The sequence below is a fragment of the Zalophus californianus genome, chromosome 16, assembly GCF_009762305.2.
Source record: "Zalophus californianus isolate mZalCal1 chromosome 16, mZalCal1.pri.v2, whole genome shotgun sequence".
Taxonomy (NCBI): domain Eukaryota; kingdom Metazoa; phylum Chordata; class Mammalia; order Carnivora; family Otariidae; genus Zalophus; species Zalophus californianus.
This window is the reverse complement of record NC_045610.1, coordinates 37,937,793-37,964,047: the sequence shown is the minus strand read 5'-3', so window position 1 is coordinate 37,964,047 and position 26,255 is coordinate 37,937,793. Positions and strand designations below refer to the sequence as shown.

At 37.5% G+C, this 26,255-nt stretch overlaps 1 protein-coding gene across 2 annotated transcripts in view; it reads left to right on the top strand.

Moving 5' to 3' along the window:
- NPEPPS (aminopeptidase puromycin sensitive) overlaps positions 1 to 26,255 on the top strand; it is a 98,206-nt gene that overhangs the window by 60,913 nt on the left and 11,038 nt on the right. The window contains exons 4-17 of one of the 2 annotated variants that reach the window (XM_027625590.2): positions 437 to 558; positions 4,968 to 5,075; positions 6,261 to 6,461; positions 6,911 to 7,007; positions 7,119 to 7,152; positions 7,997 to 8,111; positions 10,227 to 10,391; positions 11,228 to 11,332; positions 11,766 to 11,826; positions 14,440 to 14,549; positions 17,591 to 17,654; positions 19,773 to 19,912; positions 21,819 to 21,953; positions 23,334 to 23,553. In XM_027625590.2, coding sequence (XP_027481391.2) covers positions 437 to 558; positions 4,968 to 5,075; positions 6,261 to 6,461; positions 6,911 to 7,007; positions 7,119 to 7,152; positions 7,997 to 8,111; positions 10,227 to 10,391; positions 11,228 to 11,332; positions 11,766 to 11,826; positions 14,440 to 14,549; positions 17,591 to 17,654; positions 19,773 to 19,912; positions 21,819 to 21,953; positions 23,334 to 23,553 — 1,677 coding nt within the window. Of the gene's footprint in view, positions 1 to 436; positions 559 to 4,967; positions 5,076 to 6,260; positions 6,462 to 6,910; positions 7,013 to 7,096; positions 7,153 to 7,996; positions 8,112 to 10,226; positions 10,392 to 11,227; positions 11,333 to 11,765; positions 11,827 to 14,439; positions 14,550 to 17,590; positions 17,655 to 19,772; positions 19,913 to 21,818; positions 21,954 to 23,333; positions 23,554 to 26,255 lie in introns of both variants that reach the window. The other variant, XM_027625589.2, reaches the window with a different exon arrangement.

Sequence of the window (26,255 nt, the reverse complement as noted above, 5' to 3'; positions counted from 1 at the left end):
TCGTGCGCCCTCAAGCAAGTTATTTAACTTTTCAGCCTCAGTTTTCTCATCTGAAAAAATGGAGACTATACCTACTTCCAAGTTTCTAAATATTTTTAAAGCACCATGCACAGTAGCATGTCATACATTTAATAATAAATGTTGATTTCCTTTCCTGTTTTTATCTTTATGTATTGGTGATTAGAGATTAAGTTAATGAAGTTAAAAAACTTTCTAAACAGTCATCCTAAACGTGATGTTAAGGTTTACTTTAGGATTAGTTTGCCATTTATTTTAGTAAATACTATATTCTCTCCATTGCCCAGGAGAAGTGTTTGAGAAAGGAAAGAGTGATTTGAACATTATAGTCAACTAAATTAGTGTCTTAAGGACATATTTTTGATAACTTGTACTTAATATCTATATTAAAGTGGTTTTCATTCATCTTCAATCACAGGTACAGGAACCTTAAAGATAGATTTTGTTGGAGAGCTGAATGACAAAATGAAAGGTTTCTACAGAAGTAAATATACTACCCCTTCTGGAGAGGTGCGCTATGCTGCTGTCACACAGTTTGAGGTATGGTATTCTTCTCTAAAATGTTATGATCTTAAAGTCGACATTCTGACAAAGTTCTGTTCCATTATTTGCACGATTATTTCAGGCTAGGTGCCTTTGGCCATAATTATGTTCATGATTTTGGAATTTTTATTTTATATTGAGCCAGTTATCTCCATTATAGAGGGAGAGAACTTTAGAGATGTGGGCTGGAAAATGGACACACACACACACACACACACACACACACACACACACACACACACACACACACAGCATTACTATTTTGTAGGAAAAGCCACAGGAATCAAATACTAAGAAGACAATTTTAATTAAAAAAGGTACATAGTATAAAAGCAATTCAGGTATTGAAATTCTGTTACATATGTTTGTATAAATGTGTATGTATATATGTAACAAAATATATATGTAACAACATATGCATGTATGTGTATATACATATACATCTGCATACATGCATATATGTAACAAAATTGCAATACCTGAATTGCTTTTATACTATGTAACTTTCTTTTTGTTTTTTAATTTTAAAGATTTTTATTTGACAGAGACACAGTGAGAGAGAGAACACAAGCAAGTGCCCCACTATGTACCTTTCTTAATTAAAATTATACTCTTAGTATTTGACACCTGTGGCTTTTCCTACTAAACTAATAGTAATGTTGTATAGCATGCCTTTTCTTCTTTGACATGTCCTTGCTATATGTTTACCTTACTACATTTTCTGTTCTTTCTTTGATTTTTATTTATCAAGTATATGCAAGTTACATAGCTTGTTTTGAATTTGCTAGTGGTACTTTTAAGTATTAAGTCTAATTAAATTTATTCCTGTACATATCAATATGGGTAATGAAACAATTGATCCTATCTATTTTTATGTTTCTGCCTATATCTCTGTATTGTTTGTTTTGCATCCCTAAAGTTTCGGATTGGGGCACCTGGGTGGCTCAGTTGGTTAAGTGTCTGCCTTTGGCTCAGGTCATGATCCTGGGGTCAGGGAGCTCCCTTCTCCCTCTGCTGGCAGCTCCCCCTGCTTGTGCTCTCTCTCTCACTATTTCTATCTCTCTCTCTCAAATAAGTAAATAATCTTTTAAAAAAATAAAGTTTTGGATCTAGTTCACTACTAATTTGTCTAACCTCGTGTATCTTCTCTTTCAAGAATTTTATGTTGCCTTCTGTTTTAAAACAACATTTGCAGGGGCACCTGGGTGGCTCAGTCAGTTTGACATCCGACTCTTGATTTCGGCTCAGGTCATAATCTCGGGGTTGTGGGATCGAGCCCTGCATCAGGCTCCATGCTGAGCGTGGAATCTGCTTGTTCCTCCCCCTCTGCTCCTCCCCTCTCTTTCTCTCTCTCTCTCAAACAAATGAATAAAATCTTTAAAAAAATTTGCTATAGCTATTTTGGCCTAATTCTGTGTTTCCGTTATTTCAGTGCTTATCTTTAGCCTTTTGAGCGCTTCTGCATCCTGGAATGGTTGCCTGGAGTATGTCTCCAAATAAAAAAAATTTTTTAAAGATTTTATTTATTTATTTTGACAGAGAGAGACAGTGAGACAGGGAACACAAGCAGGGGGAGTGAGAGAGGGAGAAGCAGGCTTCCCGCTGAGTGAGGAGCCCCACGCAGGGCTCGATCCCAGGACCCTGGGATCACAACCTGAGCCAAAGGCAGCCACTTAATGACTGAGCCACCCAGATGCCCCCAAATAAAATTTTTTTAAGGGAGGGTATGTGGGTAGTATACTTCCAGAGTCTCTGCACAACTGAAAGGCTTTCATTTGCCTTATTACATGACCAGTTTTACTGGGTGTATAATAGATTTGTTGGGGAAAAAAGAAAAAGAAGGAGCAGCAGCCCCTGACATTCAGAAGTTGCACCAGCACTCCCAGCTAGTCCATGCTGTTCTTTTTGATGTAAACAGCATCATAGAGCACCAACCTCAGACAAGGTTACTCTGAGACCATGATAAAGTGAAACAAAACAAGGGTGCTTCATAATTTCATCTAAGGACCCACAAAAGCAAGGTCACTGTGCTACCCATGAAATAAGGAACAACTCCCTCTCTTAGTTAAAATGAACGACATCTTTATCAATTATGGTTTTAGTCTTGCTCTAGTCTGCCCTCTCTACAGGTAAGATTTGTTGAGATGCACACCCACAGAATTGCCTCCACTTTTTGACCCCACCCAATTTAGAGTGAATCTAAATCCTCCCCCCAGTTCACCCTGCCAAATCCAGAATGTACACATATAATAGCTTCTTTCTGACACACCCCAGGGTTCCCCTTACTCTGAGTTTTCCCTTGCTACAATGAATAACCCAACTTTTCAACTATAAGAGTAATATATACAGTTGGCTTACAATTTTTCTCTTTCAAAGGTATATAAATGTTGTTACACAGTCTTTCATATCTCATTTTGTCAAGGGAAAGAATCAGACTGGAATATTTTTTTTCCCTTGTAGAGTAACATATTGTTTTGTTTTGCTTTGTTTTCTTCTTGATTGCTTGTTAAATTATTTCTTTGTACTTAAAAATTAAAAATTTTTACCAGGTGTTGACTTTTCATTAACTTTTACATAGTAATTGGTGAACCCTATTGATGTTCAGATTCAGATCTTCAGTGTAGCCAAGTTTTCTATTACATACTACATTTTCACTGTGGTTTGTGCTCTGCTCTCTCATAATAGGTTTATATCTAATCTCTGTCCCTCAGATGAAGTTTTGATGGCTTTCATCACTCTGTCCTTTTGATATTTTAGAAACTTTTTTTTTTAAAGAGATTTTATTTATTTATTTGACAGACAGAGAGAGGGAGAGCACAAGCAGGGGGAGTGGCAGGCAGAGGCAGAAGGAGAAGCAGACTCTCCACAGAGCAGGGGGAGCCCGATGTGGGACTCGATCCCAGGACCCCGGGATCACGACCCAAGCTGAAGGCAGTCGCTTAACCAACTGAGCCACCCAGGCGCCCTAGAAACTTTTTTTAAGAAACTTTTAAACCTTGGGGTGCCTGGGTGGGCTCAGTTGGTTAGGTGACTGCCTTCGGCTCAGGTCACGATCCCGGAGTTCTGGGATTGAGTCCCGCATCAGGCTCTCTGCTCGGCGGGAAGCCTGCTTCTCCCTCTCCCACTCCCCCTGCTTGTGTTCCCTCTCTCGCTGTCTCTCTCTCTGTCAATTAAATAAATAAAATCTTAAAAAAAAAAGAAACTTTTAAACCTTGTTATCCATGTTACTCATTTAATTTCCTCTAGTATAAATTCATTTCTCTACCGCTGCTGCTCCTAATTTCAATTTTTCTGTGCTATCTTTTCTTTCCTTATACTCTACTTACTTTTCAGATGTCTTATTTATTCTTTGAATGAATTCGTCATTTATTTAACTTCTTTGAGAGTGCACCTAGCCATCTGACATTTTCCTTGGAGAAACTTTTTTCCAGAAGTATGTGCTTCCTCTACCTCTCTATAATTTATTCCTTCTTTTCATGATATGGAATCTTGTAATTGGTTCTATTTTTTTTTTTTACTTCATTCTGTTTTATTAAAGTTTCTTTTTTTTTTTTAAAGATTTTATTTATTTATTTGAGAGAGAGAGAATGAGAGACAGAGAGCACGAGAGGGAAGAGGGTCAGAGGGAGAAGCAGACTCCCTGTGGAGCAGGGAGCCTGATGCGGGACTCGATCCCAGGACTCCAGGATCATGACCTGAGCCGAAGGCAGTTGCTTAACCAACTGAGCCACCCAGGCACCCTAAAGTTTCTTTTATAACTGGTATTCTACTGAACCACTAAACTTTATTTTGCTTTAACAAGTTTGCTCTTTCTTAAAAAACAGACAAGTTTACTCTTTATTTTTAAAGAAAAAAATGAGGTCTCGTTAAGTAAGTCAAGGATGACAGTTTTATGTGCAGTATATGGAAATGCCATTAAATGGATGACCTGGGACGCCTGGGTGGCTCAGTCGATTAGGCATCTGCCTTCAGCTCAGATCATGATCCCAGGGTCCTGGGATTGAGCCTCGCATCCGGCTCCCTGCCCAGTGGAGACACTGCTTCTCCCTCTCCCTCTGCTCCTCCTGCTTGTGCTCACTCTCTCTCTCTAATAAATAAAAGTCTTTAAAAATATATGTATCATTCTAAATTATTCTAATACTGTATATCATTAAGATCTATAGCTGACCTAATTCCTGGATTATTGCTTGTTTTTGTTTGTTTTTGCATTGTTGATGTGGCAGGGATAATAAGTCCCCATGTTTTCTCTGTAGTCACTCCCTAGTGTGTTGCCTGGCATGGAGTAGAAAGTAAATATTTAAACAAGTGAAGGAATGGATGACAGAAAGAAGATGATGAAGGTTACTTCATGAAATAGTCAGTTAGGTTAATTCAGTAATATTTATATTTCATATTCTTTTTTTAAGGCTACTGATGCCCGGAGGGCTTTTCCTTGCTGGGATGAGCCTGCCATCAAAGCAACTTTTGATATCTCATTGGTCGTTCCTAAAGACAGAGTAGCTTTATCAAACATGGTATGTATGTGTTTGTAAGTATATTTAAAATTTGAATAAGCGTTTATAATATTTAGTTTTCTGGTTAGATGCAATAGCATGAAACCACTTAGCACAGTGCTTGATACATAACAGGAGCACAGATGTTCATTTTCTTTATTTCCAGTAAGCCCTCTTTTTTTTAAATTTCCTTATTTGGAGTTTCCTTCCTCATGGAAGAAATTTCTTACAAACTTTAATTTGGAAAACTGAAAAAATGATGAGTTTAATAAATATTGCCTGGGGGGGGAAAATCTGACTTTCTTATTAAATGCCAAAAGATATAGCCATGTAATGAAGTGTATTTAGGTTTCTGGTTGATTGTATTCTTAGAATATGCTCTCTTCACTGATGTCATTATCTCTTTCATAAATAGAGTAAACATTTACCACTTGAAATATATTGTTTAAGACAGAAGTACCCGATAGCCCGTAATATGAATCTGAGGAACTTGGAAAAGCCTACTGTACCTACAAATAACTGACTTTTGCCTCCTTTATGGTGCAGAGAATGCCGTTCTCTTCTCAAATATTCCTAAAAAGGAGGCTAATATATTAAACCGAAATATTATTTTACAGTTTAGTATGAATGAATTTATCAGGTCTGTTCTTAAATAAGTCTTCCTTGGAAGAAAGAATAGAGAGATCTTGAGAAAGTAGAGCTCCTGAATAGGAAAAAAAGGAGGGGGGGTAACAACAAAGAGAAATTAGGAACTCTCTAGGTAAAGTGGAAATTCCTCCACGAATTTGCTTAGAGCCAGCCTTGGTATGGAGAATGCTCTAAATTTAGATACCCGTACCCTTTGAAATGCAGATTTCACAATTACCCTTCATTAATAATTATTGCTTTCTATCCTTATTTCACTTGAAAAGTATTGAGGTCTTACTTAAAACATCCCAGTGCCTGGCATATAATAGGTATTCAAGAAAAGTTGCTTCTTTTCTTTCATAGATCCTTGGTAGTTTTAACTCTTTAGCCCCCAACTTCTTAGTGTTTCCTTCTTAATAGGAAAGATTTTGACATCATAAAAGCAGTGGATGAATTGGGATAGATAAGTAAGTAGTGCTGGAAGGGGGAAGGAGAAGCAGCAGTTTTTGGCTAGTATTTGCTTTAAGGTATTTAATGTAAATCTGTTTAAATTTTATCTCTCTCTTTTTTTTTTTAAAGAATGTAATTGATCGGAAACCATACCCTGATGATGAAAATGTAGTGGAAGTGAAGTTTGCCCGCACACCTGTCATGTCTACATATCTGGTGGCATTTGTTGTGGGTGAATATGACTTTGTAGAAACAAGGTCAAAAGATGGTGTGTGTGTCCGTGTTTACACCCCTGTTGGCAAAGCAGAGCAAGGAAAATTTGCGTTAGAGGTAAATGTACTTGAAGAGGATTGTTCCAACAGTCCATAACTCCAGGTTGGGGAATTTACATTTCTGATCAATTATTAGTACAATTATTTATAATTTAGTCTGAAATTTGTGTACTTTAGTTTTATTTTTAATAGAATTTTGAAACTACCAACCTTGGTGTTACATTAGCATTTTACAAGACAATGATTAAGAGAATATTAGAGTGGAATTTATTTATCCACAGAATGGGTGGGAAAAGATGTAATATATTTTTCATACCAATATATTATAGATGGATTAAAGTTTGGCCAACATTAACAAAAGCCAAAGACTTTTGGAGGTAGGGTTCCCCCGGGGTTGGTTTCTAGTAACTTGAGATGCTTTGGCTTGCAACAGGATTCCTTTGTGGATTTCTGTATGAATTACAATAAAATATTTATCAGATGGTTCTTTTGTTTATACTTTTGTAGGTTGCTGCTAAAACCCTGCCTTTTTATAAGGACTACTTCAATGTTCCTTATCCTCTACCTAAAATTGATCTCATTGCTATTGCAGACTTTGCAGCTGGTAAAGTAAATTTCATTTTATTGCTGAATTGTAATAACTTTTTTGAATTTTGTGATTTTGAGGAAGAAGTATGTACATATATCAATAAGTGTTTATGTTTATTTTATGAAGGTGCCATGGAGAACTGGGGCCTTGTTACTTATAGGTATGTTAATGATGCATTACCCTGCCTTATCTTTTCAGTCACTGATTTCATAAGAGCTTCACTCCTAATCACAGTTGAGTAGCTTCTGCTTTATGATCTGCTGTAAATTTTCCTACCTCCCCCACTTCTGTGCACATTTTAAGAATGCAGATGAACACCCTCTGGTGCTACTATCTGAGATTGTAAGATTTTAAAGTGAGCATCTGGCATTAGTAACATTTTTAGATCTATTTTTGGCTGAGTTTCTCATTTTGGTGCCTTCTCTTCCTCCCAGGAGTTTCATAGTTATTTTTCCAGCTTGAAGAACCATCTCTGCTTTAATGTTTTCTAGCCAAGTTTTTACATATCTGTCACCACAATACAAACATGTGGGTTGTATAATTTTTAAAGCAGGGTCTGTAAACAAGTTTTTGCTCCTCCTTCTTTGATGAGTTAAGTTTCGGACAGCCTGCTCAGTGTTCTTTTTGGGACTGTGGAATGCATGTTCCCCCCACTTACCACTCCCCTTCTTTTAATGGGAGGACTGTTTACTCTCTCTGTCTAGCACAATAATCCTTAATCCCTTAGACAAAGTTTTTTAAAACTTTGGGCAGCTGTCCTATTTACAAACTGATGATTAAACTTGTGTCACACCTTTGATCTTCTGTTGTATGAATTCTGTTGGAATAGTCTTTAATCTACCCAGAACTTTTTCTGTTCTGTACCTCTGAGGAAATGTTTCCTTGACATCTCTAAAGCCTAACTTGACCATCTTATTTACTGTTTGAATCTCCCTCCCCCATTTGTGCATGCCTTTTATTGCAATACTTACATTGTTTAAAAAAAGTTTTTTTTTTAAACACAGGGAGACTGCATTGCTTATTGATCCAAAAAACTCCTGTTCTTCATCACGCCAGTGGGTTGCTCTGGTTGTGGGACATGAACTCGCCCATCAATGGTTTGGAAATCTTGTTACTATGGTATTTAATATTTTTAAGTGCTCAAATATATTTATCTTCATCCTGCTGCACATTATTTTGGCTACATAGTATTTCAGGTTTGACTGGAACATAGTACTAAAAAATAAATGAATGATAGAAAATCTTTATTTTAGAACATCCACGTTGAACAGTGTTTATCAGAATCTCTGTCAATCAAGAGTATGTGGATAGAGTTTATTCAACACAAAATACTTCCTAAACTGTTGTAGAATTTGCCTGCAAATGGCAAAGTCATAATACTAATTTGGGTGAGAGAAAGAAATTCCTCTTAGGTACAGAGATTCCAGGCTAACTATAGTTTCTTGAGCATATTTATTATGTAGTTCAGTAGCTGAAAAGTAACCTGATAAATAACAACATGATCAATTATGTTGAAATGTTTTTAGGAGTCAGTTTTCTCATTGCCTAAAATGTTAAGTTGAAATTTGATAGAAATGAAACTAGGGAATAACTGTATATTAAAATTTCCAGCTGTCCCATTGAAATTATTGTTTATTATGTTTGCAGTAAATTTTGCAGCATTTGCAGTGAATGATCTCTGTTCTTAAGTCTTGACCTTTCCCTCTTACTCCAAATAAGTACTGTCTATGTCGGCTAGCTGTGTTAGAGCTTGGGAGCACAGAGTTTAATGAGTGAACTAAAAGTACCTCTGCAAAGAAAGAACTGGAGATTCTGGAGCCAGCCAAATTCCCTGATAGCATTTTAGGCTGCCAAAGAGCAGAACCTGACTTGGATGTTAGTTCAGTCCATATGTCATAGGAATAAGCAAGAAAGTAAGACATTTAGCAACTATTACATGTCTGAGACAGCTTTTAAAGAAAGCCAGCCCTTGAAATTAAACCATTTCCTTTTGCTTTCAGTGTTTAAAATTTTACTTAGGGGTGAAAAAAGTTTTGAAATATAATTTCATGTGGAATTAAGTATGCTGGTACCTGTGTTCAAGTATGTACAGAAATATTTTCTTCTAATGTAGCAAGTTTGTTGCTACCAAACAATTTTTTGTTAGCTTTGAGCAGTCTTCATTTTTTATGATTTTATTTTTAAACTACCAGCAATAAATTTTAGTAGGGGAAATGTGCACATTCTCATATAGCTTTTAAACAACTTTTTACTGGATTTGAGTAACTGTTCTAGTTATTAGGTGTCAGTTGTTTCTTTAACTGAAATTTAAGGGCTCATGATAGGTTGGTGAATAACTAGCTCTGTACCAGCTTATCTTTGTGGAAGCTACTAGTTTAGTAAGTGCACAAAGCACTTAGATAGCCTTTCATCACTTAATATTGAAAATATTTTATCTTTTCAGAATTTTAAATGCCTTTTTGCTTTTCACCATTGCATTAGTCCTTTAGCATTTATCTTGGATTCTTATATTGCTTTCTTTTTGTAAGAGATTTAACCAACTTTAATGAAACAGATTAAAATCTCTTTCTAAAAAATTGACTTTTTTTAAAAGTTGGTTTTATCTGTGACTCATTTGTATTCTTTGTCCATTCTACTGTTAATTCTTATTAGCAGGTGAGAATTTTATATTCCATAAGTACTTAAACACCGTTTATTACTGAACTACTTACTGCCATGATACTTCTGTTAATTTTACCTAATCTTTATATGAGCAGTACTGATTTTCTGTTTATCTAGAAAGTTTATCGCGTCAATCAGTCATTATGGAAATCCTTCCCAGTTTTCCTTATTTGGTCCTGGTAGCTTTCTGGTTTATTAAACTAAATTTTACCTGACAATATAGGCTCTTGCCTACATTTATCTGCCCTCTTCCCCTTTTCCGTATGAGGACTTTCTCCCCTCCCTCCCTCCCTTTTTCCTTCCATTTTTTTCTAGCTTTGGTAATAAAAAGTTACTTACCTATGTTTTGAAATGTCCCTCAGGCCTAATGCCAAAATCACCAGTTGGCCTTTTTTACCATCTCTTTTAAGCATCTTTTTTGTTTAGAGACGTGAGTTATTTACTGAATGTTTTTCACTGAATTTTGGCTTATTGTAAGTTGTAGAGTATAGTGGAAGGGACATGCGAGTTTTTCAAATTAGTGGAATGATAAATATTTTGTTTTCTTTACACATTTCTTTCTTTTGTTTTTAGGAGTGGTGGACTCATCTTTGGTTAAATGAAGGCTTTGCATCATGGATTGAATATTTGTGTGTAGACCACTGCTTCCCAGAGTATGATATCTGGACTCAGTTTGTATCTGCTGATTACACTCGTGCCCAGGAACTTGATGCTTTAGATAACAGCCATCCTATTGAAGTGAGCCATACTTTTCAACCATTGGCCTTTGCTCTCATTTCTAATGAAATAAGTAATTTGTTATAGAGATACTTAGGAGCCTGAAAAGAAAAGAAAATTGCACGGGCAATTCACTTGTTTCTATAGCTCATATTTTCAGTCTTGAAAATCTCACAAGACTAAGTACTAATTATGTTTCTTTTTAAGGTAGACAGTATAAGAATTTTATCTTTGTAGAGGCAAGTGCTATATATCCATAAGCATTCACTAAATACATTTTTTTTTAATAGTATGGGAGAACCATGCCTGTTGGGCAGTATGCGCAAGGGAACATTATGATTCCGTTGTTTCAAAGAAAGTTCTGAACATACTCTTTTATTGTTGTCATTGTCTAAAATATATATAAAATTTTATTTCTCTTGACTTAGCCTGTCCTTATTTTGGCTAGTTTATATGAATAGATTTTGCCTCCAAAGAACTTACAGTCTACTTTGACATATTTAACCAAAGTCCTATGTAATTATAAGCCGTTACAGTTAGTTGCAAGAGATCAAATGTTTCTCATCTCTCCCTTCCTCCCTCTCCCAATTCCCCAATAAAATGATCCATGGTGATTTGCCTCCCAGCAAAGCTGAGCCAAGACCCACAGAGATGGTGGGGATCATGTTATATGCTCCACTTTATTAGTGTTAGTTACTACAATCTTTTTAAGGATCATCAATATGCATTTATGAGTGAACTAAAGGCAGAAAAGTATCTTAATGAGTTAGGAGGGTTTTCCTAGAAAGCTTTTTATGTAATTTAGTATTACAGGCTGTCTGCTTCCTGTCATAACCCTGAATCACACTGTCTGCCAGGTCAGTGTGGGCCATCCTGCTGAAGTTGATGAGATATTTGATGCTATATCATATAGCAAAGGTGCATCTGTCATCCGAATGCTCCATGACTACATTGGGGATAAGGTAAAAAAGCAATTAAAAAGAAAAGTCTTCCATCCTTTTATGGTGAAATCATAGTGTTTTGCATGGAAAAAAAGTGTCTACTTTTATTTAGATTAAGTTCCTAAGTAATTTTTCTAGATTCTAGAAGGATATTACCCTGATCTGGCTTATCTTCTTTTCTTTTTATATTGACTCTTGTGGTCTCTTAGATGAATGATGTGTAAATGTGTTTGGGGGATGTGTGGGAGGCTGGTATAAAACTTAAAAGCAAATGTAGAAGGCAAAGAGTATGCATTCTTAAATAAAAGACAGTAGACATTAGAGGGATAGATGTTTTTCAGTAAGTCTGACACTCAGCTAATTTGAGTAAATTAGCTTTTGAGTACTAATATGCAAATACATTATAAATTCAAAGGTCTTAATCTCCTGGATTTTAAAAATTGTGTTTTCTCAGGACTTTAAGAAAGGAATGAACATGTATTTAACCAAGTTCCAACAAAAGAATGCTGCCACAGGTAATCTTTTAATAGCTTGAGATAGCAGTGAAGAGAAGGTGTTGGCACTCTATCCAGAGCGGGACATTTACTTTTTTCCAAATGCTTAACCTTCCATGTGATAGATAGGAAATAAAGTTGACCTGTTTGGTGCCATGTGTTAAGTCATAGATCCACCTGAATCAGAACCCATTACCCTTCTTGTCCCCTCCAGAAACTCTGCCCTCCGTAGCTCAGTGTCCTGCCACCCCAGAGTCTGAAGAGTTTGGTTTACCTTACCGGAACTTGGTCTTTTTGGTGACTCATTGGTTTTATTGCCCTAAATTGACCATTGGCCATTAAAATTGCTACAAATTAACCATCTTTTAGTGAACTTGTGGAACTAGTTCAGTGAGTTTCAGTGAAGGTTTAAGAGTTTTTAGTGGTTTAAGAGTGTATAGTGGTCTATGATTTATTGTGTATGGGAGTCAAAAGAAAGAATAAAGGTAGGAGTTGATTGAAGATGTAAAAGAGCCAGAGTTGGAGTTTTGAGTTCTTCAGTGAACAAAAATAGTTTAAAAGCAAGATTTGTGGGGGCACCTGGGTGGCTCAGTTGGTTGGGCATCTACGTTCGGCTCAGGTCATGGTCCCGGGGTCCTGGGATCGAGCCCCGCATCAGGCTCCCTGCTCAGCAAGAAGCCTGCTTCTCCCTCTCCCACTCCCCCTGCTTGTGTTCCCTCTCTCGCTGTGTCTCTGTCTGTCAAATAAATAGATAAAATCTTAAAAAAAAAAAAAGGTAAGATTTGTATAATGTCACTAGTATCTAATAGAATGACAAAAGTTCAGAGAGGCCTGGCATGTGCTGTTCCTGAGGTTTGTGACCTGTGAATTAAAAATACAGAGTATATCTGCCTCTCTGTTCAGGACATGATGTAACCTTGACACTCTCCCCTCCCACACTACCCCCACCCCCTGCCGTAAATTTCCACCTCAGTTTATAAGAGAGAGAGGCATTCTGTTCCTTAAAGCAGAGCTACAGAGAAATGTGCTCCTGTAAGTTTTCTGAGTCTTTAGCATGCATATGTACAATACATGAGGAAAGACCCTTATAGTTCTTTTTTTTTTTTAAAGGTTTTATTCATTTATTTGACAGAGACACAGCGAGAGGGGGAACAGAAGCAGGGGGAGTGGGAGAGGGAGAAGCAGGCTTCCCGCCGAGCTGGGAGCCCGATATGGGGCTCGATCCCAGGACCCTGGGTTCATGACCTGAGCTGAAGGCAAACGCTTAACAACTGAGCCACCCAGGTGCCCCAGAACCTTAATAGTTCTTAAACTATAATGTACACACAGTGACCCAGGGTCTATGGAAATGTTTCTAATTCAGTAGGTCTGGGGTGAGACCTTAGGATCTGCCCAAGAAGCTCCCAGTGAAGCCAGTGGCACTGGTTTATAGGTCACCTTTTGCACAGCGAGGCTTACCATGGACCTTTTGCTTGGTTTGCTTATGTTATGAAAGACAATTGGTAGTTCAGACACAGTGCAGTCACCATCTATGGTTTTGATCCTCTGTCTCTCCTCACTCCCCTTTCCTTAATTCATGCCTTCATGATCTCTCCTGAACTCTGCAGTTGCCTACCAGCTTAGTACTCTCTTTGGTTTTCTCTCTCACTCTGAGGCTGGCCAGGGTTATCTTTCTAAAGCGAATCTCTGATTGCATCACCTACTAATTAAAAACACTCGAGATACTTCACTCCCCCACCACAGTAGAGCCCCACAGTCTTAGCAGCTCAGCCCCAGCCTGCTATCTCCGCCTCAGTGCTCCCACACCTGGGCCTCTGTCTTCAGCCTATTGAAAATTTGCTGTTACTGATATTTTCTGTCTTTTCTTACACTTTCTTCTTTGTACATAGACCATTTACTCTGTCTACCTGGATTGCCCTTTTCCCTTTGTCAGCCTAATGAACACCCTCTTCAAGATGCAGACCAAAAGCTAACTCTTGTGAAGCCTTTATTTTTCTTGGATTTTTCTTGAAGGGCTTTTCCTCTGTTCATGTCCCAATTCTAGTGTGTATCACATTGTATTGCTCTTTTGTTTACTCGACCACCAGTGCTGTTTGACCCTGTGAGTTTTACTTCAACCTCAGAGCATTGAATATTTTGTAACCTCTGTTAATCAAATGGGTATAATGGTTTTAAGTTTGTAGATGATTATTTAGGGATGATCTTGAATATGTTTCTATTTGTTTCTATTTCTTCTTGTTTGAACTCACCTGTTTATCTTTTGGTTATTATAATTTGTGATTTTCTTTTTAAGTAAACTCTAGGCCCAATGTGGGGCTCGAACTCACGACTCCGAGATCAAGAGTCGCATGCTCCACCGACTGAGCCAGCCAGGCACCCCTATAATTTGTGATTTTTTTAGTAAATTGGAACAATTAAGGACATCTTAGACTATAAGACCAGTTTTTGTAATAGAGTTTATTTAATGGGGAGGTGAGGGGACATTAATTTGACCCCCTGTTTGTCTCCTGAACCTGAAAGAACCAAAAAATTGGTTAGCAATGTAGTGTCAGGAGTTATGTAAAATTTCTGGTTTGTTTAGGAAAACAAAAATGTAAACATTTTAGATTTTCATTGTTTGTGTTTATCTTCTAGAGGATCTCTGGGAAAGTTTAGAAAATGCCAGTGGTAAACCTATAGCAGCGGTGATGAATACCTGGACCAAACAAATGGGATTCCCCCTCATTTATGTGGAAGCAGAACAGGTAACCTTATAAAAAGTCCTCCAGTTCATCTACTACTGTATTAAATGAAATTCAGTATTTTCAAATTTGCTTTTCTGTACTTTAAGTATTCTAGGTAACATTTAAGCCAGCTCTTGCATTGTTTTCTCAGTGATTTATTATCTCTATACTGAATAGTTTGTCCCCCACATCATTAAAATCATACATACTTACAGCAGAAAACAAAATGTTGTCTACTTTTACTGTCCCCAAGGAAAACTTTGTAAATTTGATATGTTCTTTTTTTTTTTTAAGTTTATTTATTTATTTATTTGCTTATTTAAGTAATCTCTATACCCCATGTGGGGCTTGAACTCACGACCCTGAGATCAAGAGTTGCTTGCTCTTCTGACTGAGCCAGCCAGGCACCCCTTGATATAAATCTAAAATGAACAAGTGGGATTTATTCCAGGAATGCAAAGTTGGTTTAACAGTTAAAAAAACAGGGGCACCTGTGTGGCTCAGTTGGTAAGGTGGCTCTCTTCGGCTCAGGTCATGATCCCAGGGTCCTGGGATTGAGCCCCACATCGGGCTCCCTGCTCTACAGGAAGCCTGCTTCTCCCTCTCCTGCTCCCCCGTTTGTGTTTCCTCTCTGGCTGGCTGTCTGTCTGTCAAATAAATAAAATCTTAAAAAAACAAAACAAAATAAAACAGTATATTGATTCATAGTCACTACATTAACAGAATACAGGTGAAGAACCATATAATCACTTCAATAGATGCAGAAATAGCATTTGTTAAAATTCTACACAAATTTATAATATTCTTTAAAATTAGTTGGGTTTTTTTTTTTAAGATTTTATTTTTAAGTAATCTCTATACTCAACTTAGGTCTTGAAGCCACAACCCTGAGACCAAGAGTCATATGCTCTACCAGCTGAAACAGCCAGGTGTCCCTAAAATTAGTTTTAATGTTGGTTGGGTGGCAATGTGATTTTGATTAGAATTGCACTATTATTAGTTGAACTGTTAGCTGCATTCAGAGAGGTGTAGTTCAAAATGAGTTGTCCCCCCAACAGGACTGAGAGTTACACATCAGCCTTCAATGCATACCAGGAAGTTTATCTTAACTTAGTTTAATTATATGAAATTATGAAATTGTTCTCTTATATTTCTTTTCCATGGTTTTTTGACCTGCACAGAGAATTAATTACTATTCATTTTTAGGGAGGAAGATTCATAGCTCTTTTTTGGTATATGTTTGCTCTTGTGGTTCTGCACTGTCCATAAAACTAGGTATGTTTTGCAAAGATTTTCTCAATATGGCATTCTAAGTTAAGTTAGTAAATTTGGTTTTTTGTATGGTAAGAATTCTAGGTGACACTTAAACTAGCCCTTGTACTCTCAAAATGCACCCCAATTTACATGATTTGTTACAGTGCTTGCAGGTTAACCTTTTGGAGCCACATCTTACCCTTAAACATGATTGTGTTTTATAATAAAGTATATACACATTTGAAGACCTCAGTTAGATTGAGCATTTGAAAAGGTAGTTTAGGGAATGCAATCAATCATTTCTTATGGGTGGGAAAAGATATCTAGAAGTTTAGTGACCTACTATTAGGCCATTATGACCATTTTGTTTCTTTCTACTCTTCCTCCTCCACTTTGAACTGGTCTGTTAATAGGAGATGCCTGATCAAACTTGACATTGACATTCTATATTGACTAACAACTAGTTTTCATTTTATCTGTTTTTAAGAATAATGACATGCTACAAAGATGATCTTTTCACCCCTGGGGATTTCATTCCCTCAAAAACTGTCAACACTTCAAAACTATTTAGTGATTACATGTAAAGCAGACTATTAGGCCATATTTTTTTCTTCAAGCAGAACACATTTTTAAGGTATCAGTTAGGATACTAATACCTGACTTCCTCTCTGTTACTGAGACTAAATTAACTTTTCCATCAAGCTACTTTCAAAGTCTTACTTTCTTTGCTTTGTTGTTTTTTGTCCACAAACACAGCCAAAGTCATCCTCCATTTCACACTATAATAAAAATAAAAAGCCTATCTATGACTCTTAATTCCTTTAAAAATAGGAGAGCACTCCAACATATAATATCTTGATTATGATTTATTTCTCACTTTATATTCCCTAAATGTAAACATTTTTGCTTTATTTCTGAATCAATTTAAAAGTCACCTTTCAACTTTCTCGAGGACCTCTCTGTGACAAATAACTAATCAGTGATGCAGTGTTTAAGTTCATTAGCAAGTTCTTTGTGGCATCAAAGTGGTCATTGCTTCTTTACTCAGATCTTTTAGCTTTTCAGTTCTGTCTTGTGTAGTCAGTTTATCCATAAAGATCATGGCCTAATTTTACATTTGATGTGGGTGATGCTAAATCTGTTATATCTTAACATTATTTAAAATGTTCCAGGACATATTAACAAATGATAAGTAAAACAAATGAACGCATACTATTGAAGTATTTTTTAAAAATATGTACTTGCCTTTGTTGCTTCTGGCTTTTTAGTGTGTTGCAGTTTTTCCTCCACCACTTTTTTTTGTGTTTCATTGCAAAGCTCAGCCTTTGAAGCAAGGTGTGTGCCCCTTTCATGTTAATTGGTCTTTTTCATGTTTATTTGTCATTCTAAAAATTTGAATTCCTAACATGCTAATCTGAGGTTACCACTTTTTAGAAGTGGAAGAGTCTGGAGATACAACCTCCCTCTATAAAGATTAAAACAGCTTGCTGCGGTATTATTTATCGTTATGTATCCTTGAGAAAATGGTAACACTTTAAAGTTCTTGTCTGCATGTATATCCCTTCATTACATAGAACATGACCTTTTATTTATCACCCACTTTTATTTAAAGTATTGTTATTTTGAGGTCTAAATGAGAAGCAGTGCCTTTTCTCCCATTCTGTCTATCATCATCTTCATCACTGTTGCACTTTGGGTTCTGAGACATTTGGCTATACTGGTTTCACCTTCTACTTTGTCACAGAAGTGTTGCCCCCTCCAAAAAAAGTGTGAATACTACTATTTTAGCTTTTGTTTTCCTTCTTTAGGTAGAAGATGACAGATTATTGAGGTTGTCCCAAAGGAAGTTCTGTGCCAGTGGACCATATGTTGGTAAGCAAGTGGCTATATGTGGGAGCTGATAAATGAATTTGGATACCATATGAGTAGTGTTCCAATTAATAGGAAATAATTATCCATTCTGTAATATTTTTAATAGAATTAAATAAAAACAAGGAAATGGTAATAAAATACAAATCTAGGAAATCAAAAAAGGAGATTCATGAGGTATTTGTAGTGTTTTGATATTCTTTGATTTTTGAAATTCCATGTCTCTGTGTGTTATTGGAAGCTATAAGGAATGAATTAGGATAGGAACAACCCAAGAAGTAATGCTTTAGCCTTCATCCCTAAAAGAAGCCTTGGTGCACATTTGTGTGGGTAGCTAATTTTTTTTTTTTAATTATTGGGCATACTAAGTAAGTAAACAAATAAATAAATAAAGCCCAGTGATTATTTAGCATTATTATGTACCAGTTACCATGCTAATCAGTATAACGGATCCTTGTTTTATAGCCTCAGCAGTCCCATTAGGTAGATAGTATTTCCTTTTACAAATGAGGGAGCTGGGTTAGTTAAGTTGCCCAAGGTCACCTATCTAGTGAGTTAAAGAGTAGGAATTCAAACAAAATGGTTGGATTACATGAATTTATACCTTTAACCACCACTCAACTATGGTTTTTCAAATATTTCTACAGGTCATTGATTCTTTTGCTCAGGAAATTAAAAGTGTTTCTCTGCACCTTTCTCGCTTCATTTTTTTTTAAGATTTTATTTATTTATTAGAGAGAGAGAGATTCTTATTAATTGCAACTTCAAACTGCACTGTCATTGTAATGAGGTGTTAACTTGAATGATGTGTTGTTGTAAACATACAGCTATAATCAAGTGAGATCAGAGATATAATAATAAGTGTGTCACTGAAATGTGAAATTCCTATAACTGGTGTTGGAAAACCATTTCACAAAAAATAACAGTTGGTAAAGATTATCCTGTACTCTGTACCATTCATAAGTAGGCAGACAGGCAGGCAGAGGGAGGAGAGGCAGGCTCCCTGCTGAACAGGGAGCCCAGTGTGGGGCTCGATCCCAGGACCCTGGGATCATGACCTGAGCGGAAGGCAGACGCTTAACCAACTGTGCCACCCAGGCCCCCCTCTCACCTCCTTTAAAACAATAATTCTTAATAAGGGAAGGTATATATCAGAATCACCAATACCTTTTCATGCTCTGCCCTCCAAAATACGGTACACCTACTAGGGTTAAGAGGTACAGCCTTCCATCCTTAACCTTCCTTAGCATTTAGAATTACTCTTTAGATAACTATGGCTGACAAGTCAGATGACAGGTTTATTATCCAAAATAAATCCCAAAGCGTTACAGTTTCTGTTTGCTGCCTCATACCAGTCTGCATGGTAGGACTGACAGGTTTTGCAGTTTTTTCAAATACTCTGTGACCAGTATAGGCAGTATTAAAACCTGAACTGTCCCAACATTAGGAGAAAATTCTAATTTGTGCTTTAGCCTAATAGCATAAAGCTATATAACTTATTAATAGTTAGAATAATGCATTGGGCAGTGACTCTCTTCTGTTTGGTATCTTAATTCAAAGTCTGTTTTGCTATCTGATACCTAAAAGACAGTATGTTATCTGCCTTACAAAAGTTTGGACTTTTAGCTATAACTTTTTAGTGATGGAATCTATCAGCTCCGGGGAGTATCATGTCTATCACAGAAATAAAAATCAACCCTTCAGTGTTTTAGTAGTATATATACCTGCTGAGGACTGCACCTTAGAATGTTTTTAAATGCTATGTGAGAGCTTTCACCTACTTGAAATTTCTTTTAACAGTAAAATCATTACTGTGTCTGTTGCTCTGTAAAGGGAAAATGACAAATTAAAATCACTGTATTTGTGATACTACAACTGAATAAACTGTTCTCCTTTTTTAAGCTATTGTGATTTTGTTAAAAAAAAAATCCTCTCTTCCTTTGTACTAGTATTATTCAGATTATGGAAGAATTTATGTACCACTGAAAATGAGCTATTGGCTTTAAGTTAGACTCAAGCTCATGTGTAGGACACCTGTCCCCTCTCTCTCCGCCTTACCCTCTGTTTCTTCCAGTGACAAATTATTTTTCAAGTTTCCTATTCGTTCTTCTCTTGCCTAAGGAGAAGACTGTCCCCAGTGGATGGTTCCTATCACAATCTCTACTAGCGAAGATCCCAACCATGCCAAACTGAAAATTCTGATGGACAAGCCAGAGATGAATGTGGTTTTGAAAAATGTCAAACCAGACCAGTGGGTAAAGGTAAGTCTAGAAATGGCCTGGCCATTTTTATCTGACCAAAATTAATTGATTTCTCTCACTCCCTTTATGCACTTTATGGCTGGCTCTAAATTCTGCCTTAGTTTAGACTAGGACTTGCACAGACAAAAGCATTACTAAACTTTCCTGTGTGAAGTTTAGGACCAGTTTTTCAAATAATATGGTCTAGATATCTTCCCTTACGTCAATTAAGGAAGTGGTATAAGCAGATATTAAAGGATAGGATCAAAGGGGAAAAAATAGTAGATTATGTGTAAAGTCACATTAACCAAAAGATTTGTAGTCTTGCAACTTCAAACTGCACTGTCATTGTAATGAGATGTTAACTTGGATGATGTGTTTTCGTTGTAAATATACAGCTATAATCAAGTGAGATCGAATGTATAATAATAAGTGTGTCATTGAAATGTGAAATTCCTATAACTGGTGTTGGAAAACCATTTCACAAAAAATAACAGTTGGTAAAGATGATTTTTCATTATCCTGTATTCTGTACCATTCATAATGAAAGTATCTACTACACTTTTCTCCCAGTTATAGGTTCCTAATAGGAATTACACGTTGTCTCAGACTTCTGTGCTTTTCTGAAAAAACCATTTCTCCCTTTGTTTTAACATATATTTTTAAAATATACTTAGTGGAATACTATATTACCATTTGAAATTACATCTGGGAGATTATGTAGCCATATGAAATTTTTATTATAAATGAGAAAAAACATGTACACAGTGTTTGTAATTGAGTAAATAAAGGTATTATTACTGCAGTAAAAGTTAAAGGGACCAATAAAACAGCAGTTGTATTATTGTGAAGTGATTTTAAAAAATACTTATATATAAATAGTAAAATATATCTTATGCTATTATTTTAGCTTTAAAACATTTTATATATAAGTATTATCAAAAATATTTTTGGGGCACCTGGGTGGCTCAGTCGGTTGGGTGTCTGCCTTTGGCTCAGGTCGTGATCCCGGGGTCCTGCGCTCGAGCCCCGCGTCGGGTTCCCTGCTCGGCGGGGAGTCTGCTTCTCCCTCTCCCTGCCGCTCTGCCTATCTGTGCTCTCTATCTCTCTGTCAAATAAATAAGTAAAATCTTTAAAAAAAAAAAATTTTTTTTTTGCCTGTTGGTAAATAGCCTATAGAGAATAATGACAGTCTGTGATTACCTCACTCCACAAATCACATGAAATTACCTTTTAAGTCCACATAATTCTTTAAAATCTAGGATCTGAGCATTGTTGTTCTGTTGAGACTCTGGCTGAAAAGATAAATGTAAAGGCTTAGTCTTCCTCAGAGATTCCACTGTCCATGCGCTCTTACATATAGTAAATATTTTCTGTAAACTTAAAACTGTCCACTGAGAGTAGATACAAACTGGCCCCTGTGACTCTCTGCCTCCCTACCATCAAGCTCAGTTTGGAGCCTGACATGGGGCTCGATCTCCCAACCCTGAGATCATAACCTGAGCTGAAATCAAGAATCAGACGCTTCATCGACTGAGCCACCCAGGCACCCCGACAACCAATTTCTGTCTTTATGTGTTGTTTCATTTTCATCCCTGCCTGTATATGTGAGCTTTGTTGTTTTCGCTCAGATAAATGAAAACCAGAACAACTTTCACACCTGCTCAAGATGCTTTTTTTTTAAAGATTTTATTTATTTATTTGAGAGAGAGAGAGAGCACATGAGAGTGGGGAGGGTCAGAGGGAGAAGCAGACTCCCCGCTGAGCAGGGAGCCTGATGTGGGACTCGATCCAGTGACTCCAGGATCATGACCAGAGCCGAAGGCAGTCGCTTAACCAACTGAGCCACCAGGCGCCCCTGCTCAAGATGCTTTAAAAAAACAAAGGCAACTGTTTAATTAATAATACCCATTGGGTGTCTTTTCAGTTAAACCTGGGAACAGTTGGATTTTATCGGACGCAGTACAGCTCAGCCATGCTGGAAAGTTTATTACCAGGCATTCGTGACCTCTCTCTGCCCCCTGTGGATCGACTTGGATTACAGAATGACCTCTTCTCCTTGGTGAGCCTCTCTCAAGTAGTATGATGGATTTTGTTGATTAAAGGATTTTGTTTTTTCTGGAGTGTCCTCCTGAAACATAATTAGAAGAATATGGTTCTTCCTGAAGGTTGAACACCTTTTGGGACTAGAGCAAATTAATAATTATTAATTAACAGGACAAGATCGAACCTTTTTAATTTATCAGAAACAAATCCCATCCCACTACTCCTAAGCCAGGTTTTGCAACTAAAACTGTCCTTTGTAAGGCAGAAATTCTTTTCAGTAGAAATAGGATAGGTATGAGCCTTGAAGAAACTTCCCTACTGATGTGTTTTTTAAAATAATTAATTCAGAGTGATTCATCTTTTTCTAAAATAGTGATTATACTTTGGTGGAAACATCTAGAATTTTTTAACATTCCATTGGTACTCAAATAATAATAGTCCATTAGCTTTAGAATTATGTTATATTTGGCTTTGTTCCAGGAAGGATTTAAATCAGCAATTAGTAGTATTATCTTTATGACTCCAACAGAGGTTAGATAATTTCCAGATGTCTGTGATAAATTGTCAGATTCCTCCTAGTGTTCCTTTAAATTGGACTTGAAATTTTCCCTCCCCTCTGCAGTAACTGGTTTTGGATTCCTCCTCTGTATAAACACAGATTAGCACTGATGCACAAAACCTCACATCTGCTGATCTCATTGCTGAGAGAGACCTGTCCCAGGAGAGTGGTGTGTTTGTGCAGTTGGCTGCTGTAACAGAAGTTCTTTTTCCTAGCTCTATTAGTTAATTCTGAAAGGACTCTGAATTTGTAGTGCCTTCCAGTTTGCCTTCTTTTAGAAATGAGTAAAGGACAGGCTGAAGTTGACACAGTTTGCAGGTCCAGTTTTGAAACAGCCTCTGTCAAAAACCAAAGCCCTAACTATTTTTGCATCTTTTCTGAAAGTATGAGAATTTTTAAGATAAAAACAAAGCCAAGGCCCCAGACACTGGATAGAAATAGGAAGTTATTTTCTTTCTTGCTTTCTTTTTCTTTCTTGCTTTCTTTCTTTCTTTTCCATTGAAGTATAGTTGACACACAATGTTACATTAGTTTCAGGTGTGCAACACAGTGATTCCACACGTCTCCACATCATGCTGTGCTCACCACAAGTGTAGCCACCTTCTGTCACCAAATAGTGCTTTTTTACTTGGCTCTTTTATAAATAGCAAAAAAGTAAATAAGGAATGTTGTCATGTTAGGATTTTTATTCTAATAATCTCCTGAATTTATATAGTCTCATTTCCTTTAAACCAGAGACATGACTAACTAGCAGTAGATAATGCTGAAAATGCATGCTTATGTTTTTTTGTTTTAGTTTTTGAAGACTAGATTAATTTATGTTTTTTCCTATCCCAGGCTCGAGCTGGAATCATTAGCACTGTAGAGGTTCTAAAAGTCATGGAGGCTTTTGTGAATGAGCCCAATTATACTGTATGGAGCGACCTGAGCTGTAACCTGGGGATTCTCTCAACTCTCTTGTCCCACACAGACTTCTATGAGGAAATCCAGGAGTTTGTGAAAGATGTCTTTTCACCTATAGGGGAGAGACTGGGCTGGGACCCCAAACCTGGAGAAGGTAATGGACGTACTGAATGGGGAAGGAATTGATGAGAAATTGATCCTTTTTTACTCAGCTGTGGTTAACAGTATCAGTAGTGTCTTTGTATCTGCTGGATGTTACTATGTATTCAGCTCGCCAGAAATGAAATCTTGGGTCTTTTAAGTTTACTGGTGAAATTACATGGGTCTCAACATAAAAACAGTGGTGGTTATGTGTATTCACTGCTAAATATGATTTGTAAACAAAGCAAATGGTGGAAATAGAAATCTTTTACAGAGTTCCAAAGGCCCATCTATAATCAAGAATAGCTGGGGGGGGCACCTGGGTGGCTCAGTCCTTAAGCGTCTGCCTTCGGCTCAGGTCACATGATCTCAGGGTTCTGGGATCGAGCCCCACATCGGGCTCCCTGCTCGGCGGGAGGCCCTGCTTCTCCCCCTCCCACCCCCCCTGCTTGGGTTCCCTCTCTTGCTGTGTCTTTCTCTGTCAAATAAATAAATAAAATCTTTAAAAAAAATAGCTAAAGGGAATTTTAGATTATTTTATTTATTATTACCCTAAATACCAGGCACCTTGTATGTACAACTTGTAAAGATACTGAGAGACAGTACCTGAATTAAGGAAGTTATTTACTTTCTCCATGTGTTCTCTCTGATTATTTCTGTAATCATATATTTACTCTTTTGCTGTCCTGTAAATGTTGGGGATGGTGATCTTAAGGCTTTATATATAATTATTTTCTACCATCTGCAAATAACTAAAGATGGTATTTCCTCCCGAGCAGTCTTGATCTGGGATGGGGTCTTTTGCAATAAGAACAACAGTAACAATTACCTACAGTTCTGTGTTTTCCCTTCATTGATTCAACAAATATTTATGCACCTAGTAAATACCAGGTTCTATTCTGGGAGCTTTCACAGCAGTGAAGAAAGCATTGCCCTGTGTGACTTACATTCTAGTGGGAGACACAGCAAACCATTAAATGTGTGGTATTTTAGGTGGCAATGGGCATCATGAAGAAAAATACAGTTAGGTGAGGTAGACAAAGAGGAGGAAGCCGGTAGCTCATAGAGAGTGGCCAGAGCAGCCGTCCCTCATGATGAGGTGATATGTGAGCATGAGCAGAGAGCTGGGAGGCTGTCTAGAGGGAAATGGTCCAGAGAGGGAGCAACCAGTACAGAAGGCCTGCGTCAGGAGCAGGCTTCGGTTGTTGTAATAACAGGACAGAGTATGGAGGGAGACAGGGCGTAGGAAGCAATTCAGCTCCTGTTGGACCTGTGGGAGCTAGTACATTTTGGACTTTCACCGTTAGTGGTATGAGAAACGAACCTGAGAGTTGAAGCAGAAGAACATGACTGGATGTATTCAGCTGTGTGAAAACCAGACTGGAGTCGGGAGGCAAGAGAAAGGAGCAGGGAGACAAGTTACAAAGCTGTTTCAGTAGTCCAGTTGAGGCACTGGCTACAGCTCACACTTGCAGGTGGTAAATTCTGTGGATGTTTTGAAGGTAGACCTGAACCTATTTGGTGGTGGACTGGCTGCAGTGGAGTAAAAGGAGCCCCCACATTCGGGCCTGAAGGAGTGAAGTTGCCATCTACAGGAGTGGGGAAATTGCCATAGAAGCATGCTGGGGGCAGAGGCAGTCAGGAGTTGGGTTTCGGACTTGGGAAATGGGAGGTCCTTTTAGACACCCTGGTGGAGAGTATCATGCCTAGCGGTCTAGGCGGAATAAATCCATTTAGTGTGTAGATGGTATTTATAGCCATGAGACTGGATGAGATCATGCAGGGCTTGAATGTAGGTGCAGAGAAGAAAGGTCTGAGGACTAGGTCCTAGGTGAGGCTAGGATTTGGAGATTGGGTGGAAGAGGAGCAATCAGCTGGGGAGACTGACTGACCAGTGAGTGAGTTGGGAGAGTCAGGAGGGAGGAGATGTCCCGGAAGGAGAGTTATCCACATGACACATGCAGCTCTGAGTCAGGCAAGATAAAGAAGAATTGAGGATTACATTGGCAGATTTTGTGGAGTGGTGGAGACCAGTTTTGTGTTCTCCGGACTAGGAGTAGGGGAAAAGGAGACAGCACACTGAGACAACTTTTTAAAGGAGTTTTGCTGAAAGGGGGTAGTCTGGAGTGGAGGCATTTTTTTAATCAAGTGGGAGATTTTATAACATGTTTTTGTGCTGATAACAGTGATGCATGAGTAACAGAAAAATTCGTGATGTGAAAGAGTGGGGAGTAGTAGCTGAGCAATGGCCAGTGATGGAAAGGAGTCGGGGTCCAGGGGAGGAGGTGGCTTTAGACAGGAGCACAGATCCCAGAAACAAGACAGGAGAGGTATGTGAAGACAGATACAGGCAAATTAGTGGATGTTGTCCTTCATTTTCATGGTGAAAATATGTAAAACTTTTGGGCTCAAACACAGCTTTATGAAATAGGGAGAATGTCTTTAGCTTTCTAGTTTTATAGATGGAAGAGTCAAACGGCAAAATAACAAAACGTTGTCTTGAATCACATAGCAAGTCAGTACCAGAGCCGGAATTATAAATTGGTTCTTCACTAATGTCCTCTTGTCCTATCTATTGATCTCCTGTGGTTTTCTTAAACTTACCTTTTCCTGAGTTATGATTTAAATGTAGCAAGGTGCACATAAATTTAAATGTTACAGTTCAGTGACTTTTGACAGATGCATACACCTAAGGAGGTTACCTTGGAGCCCCGT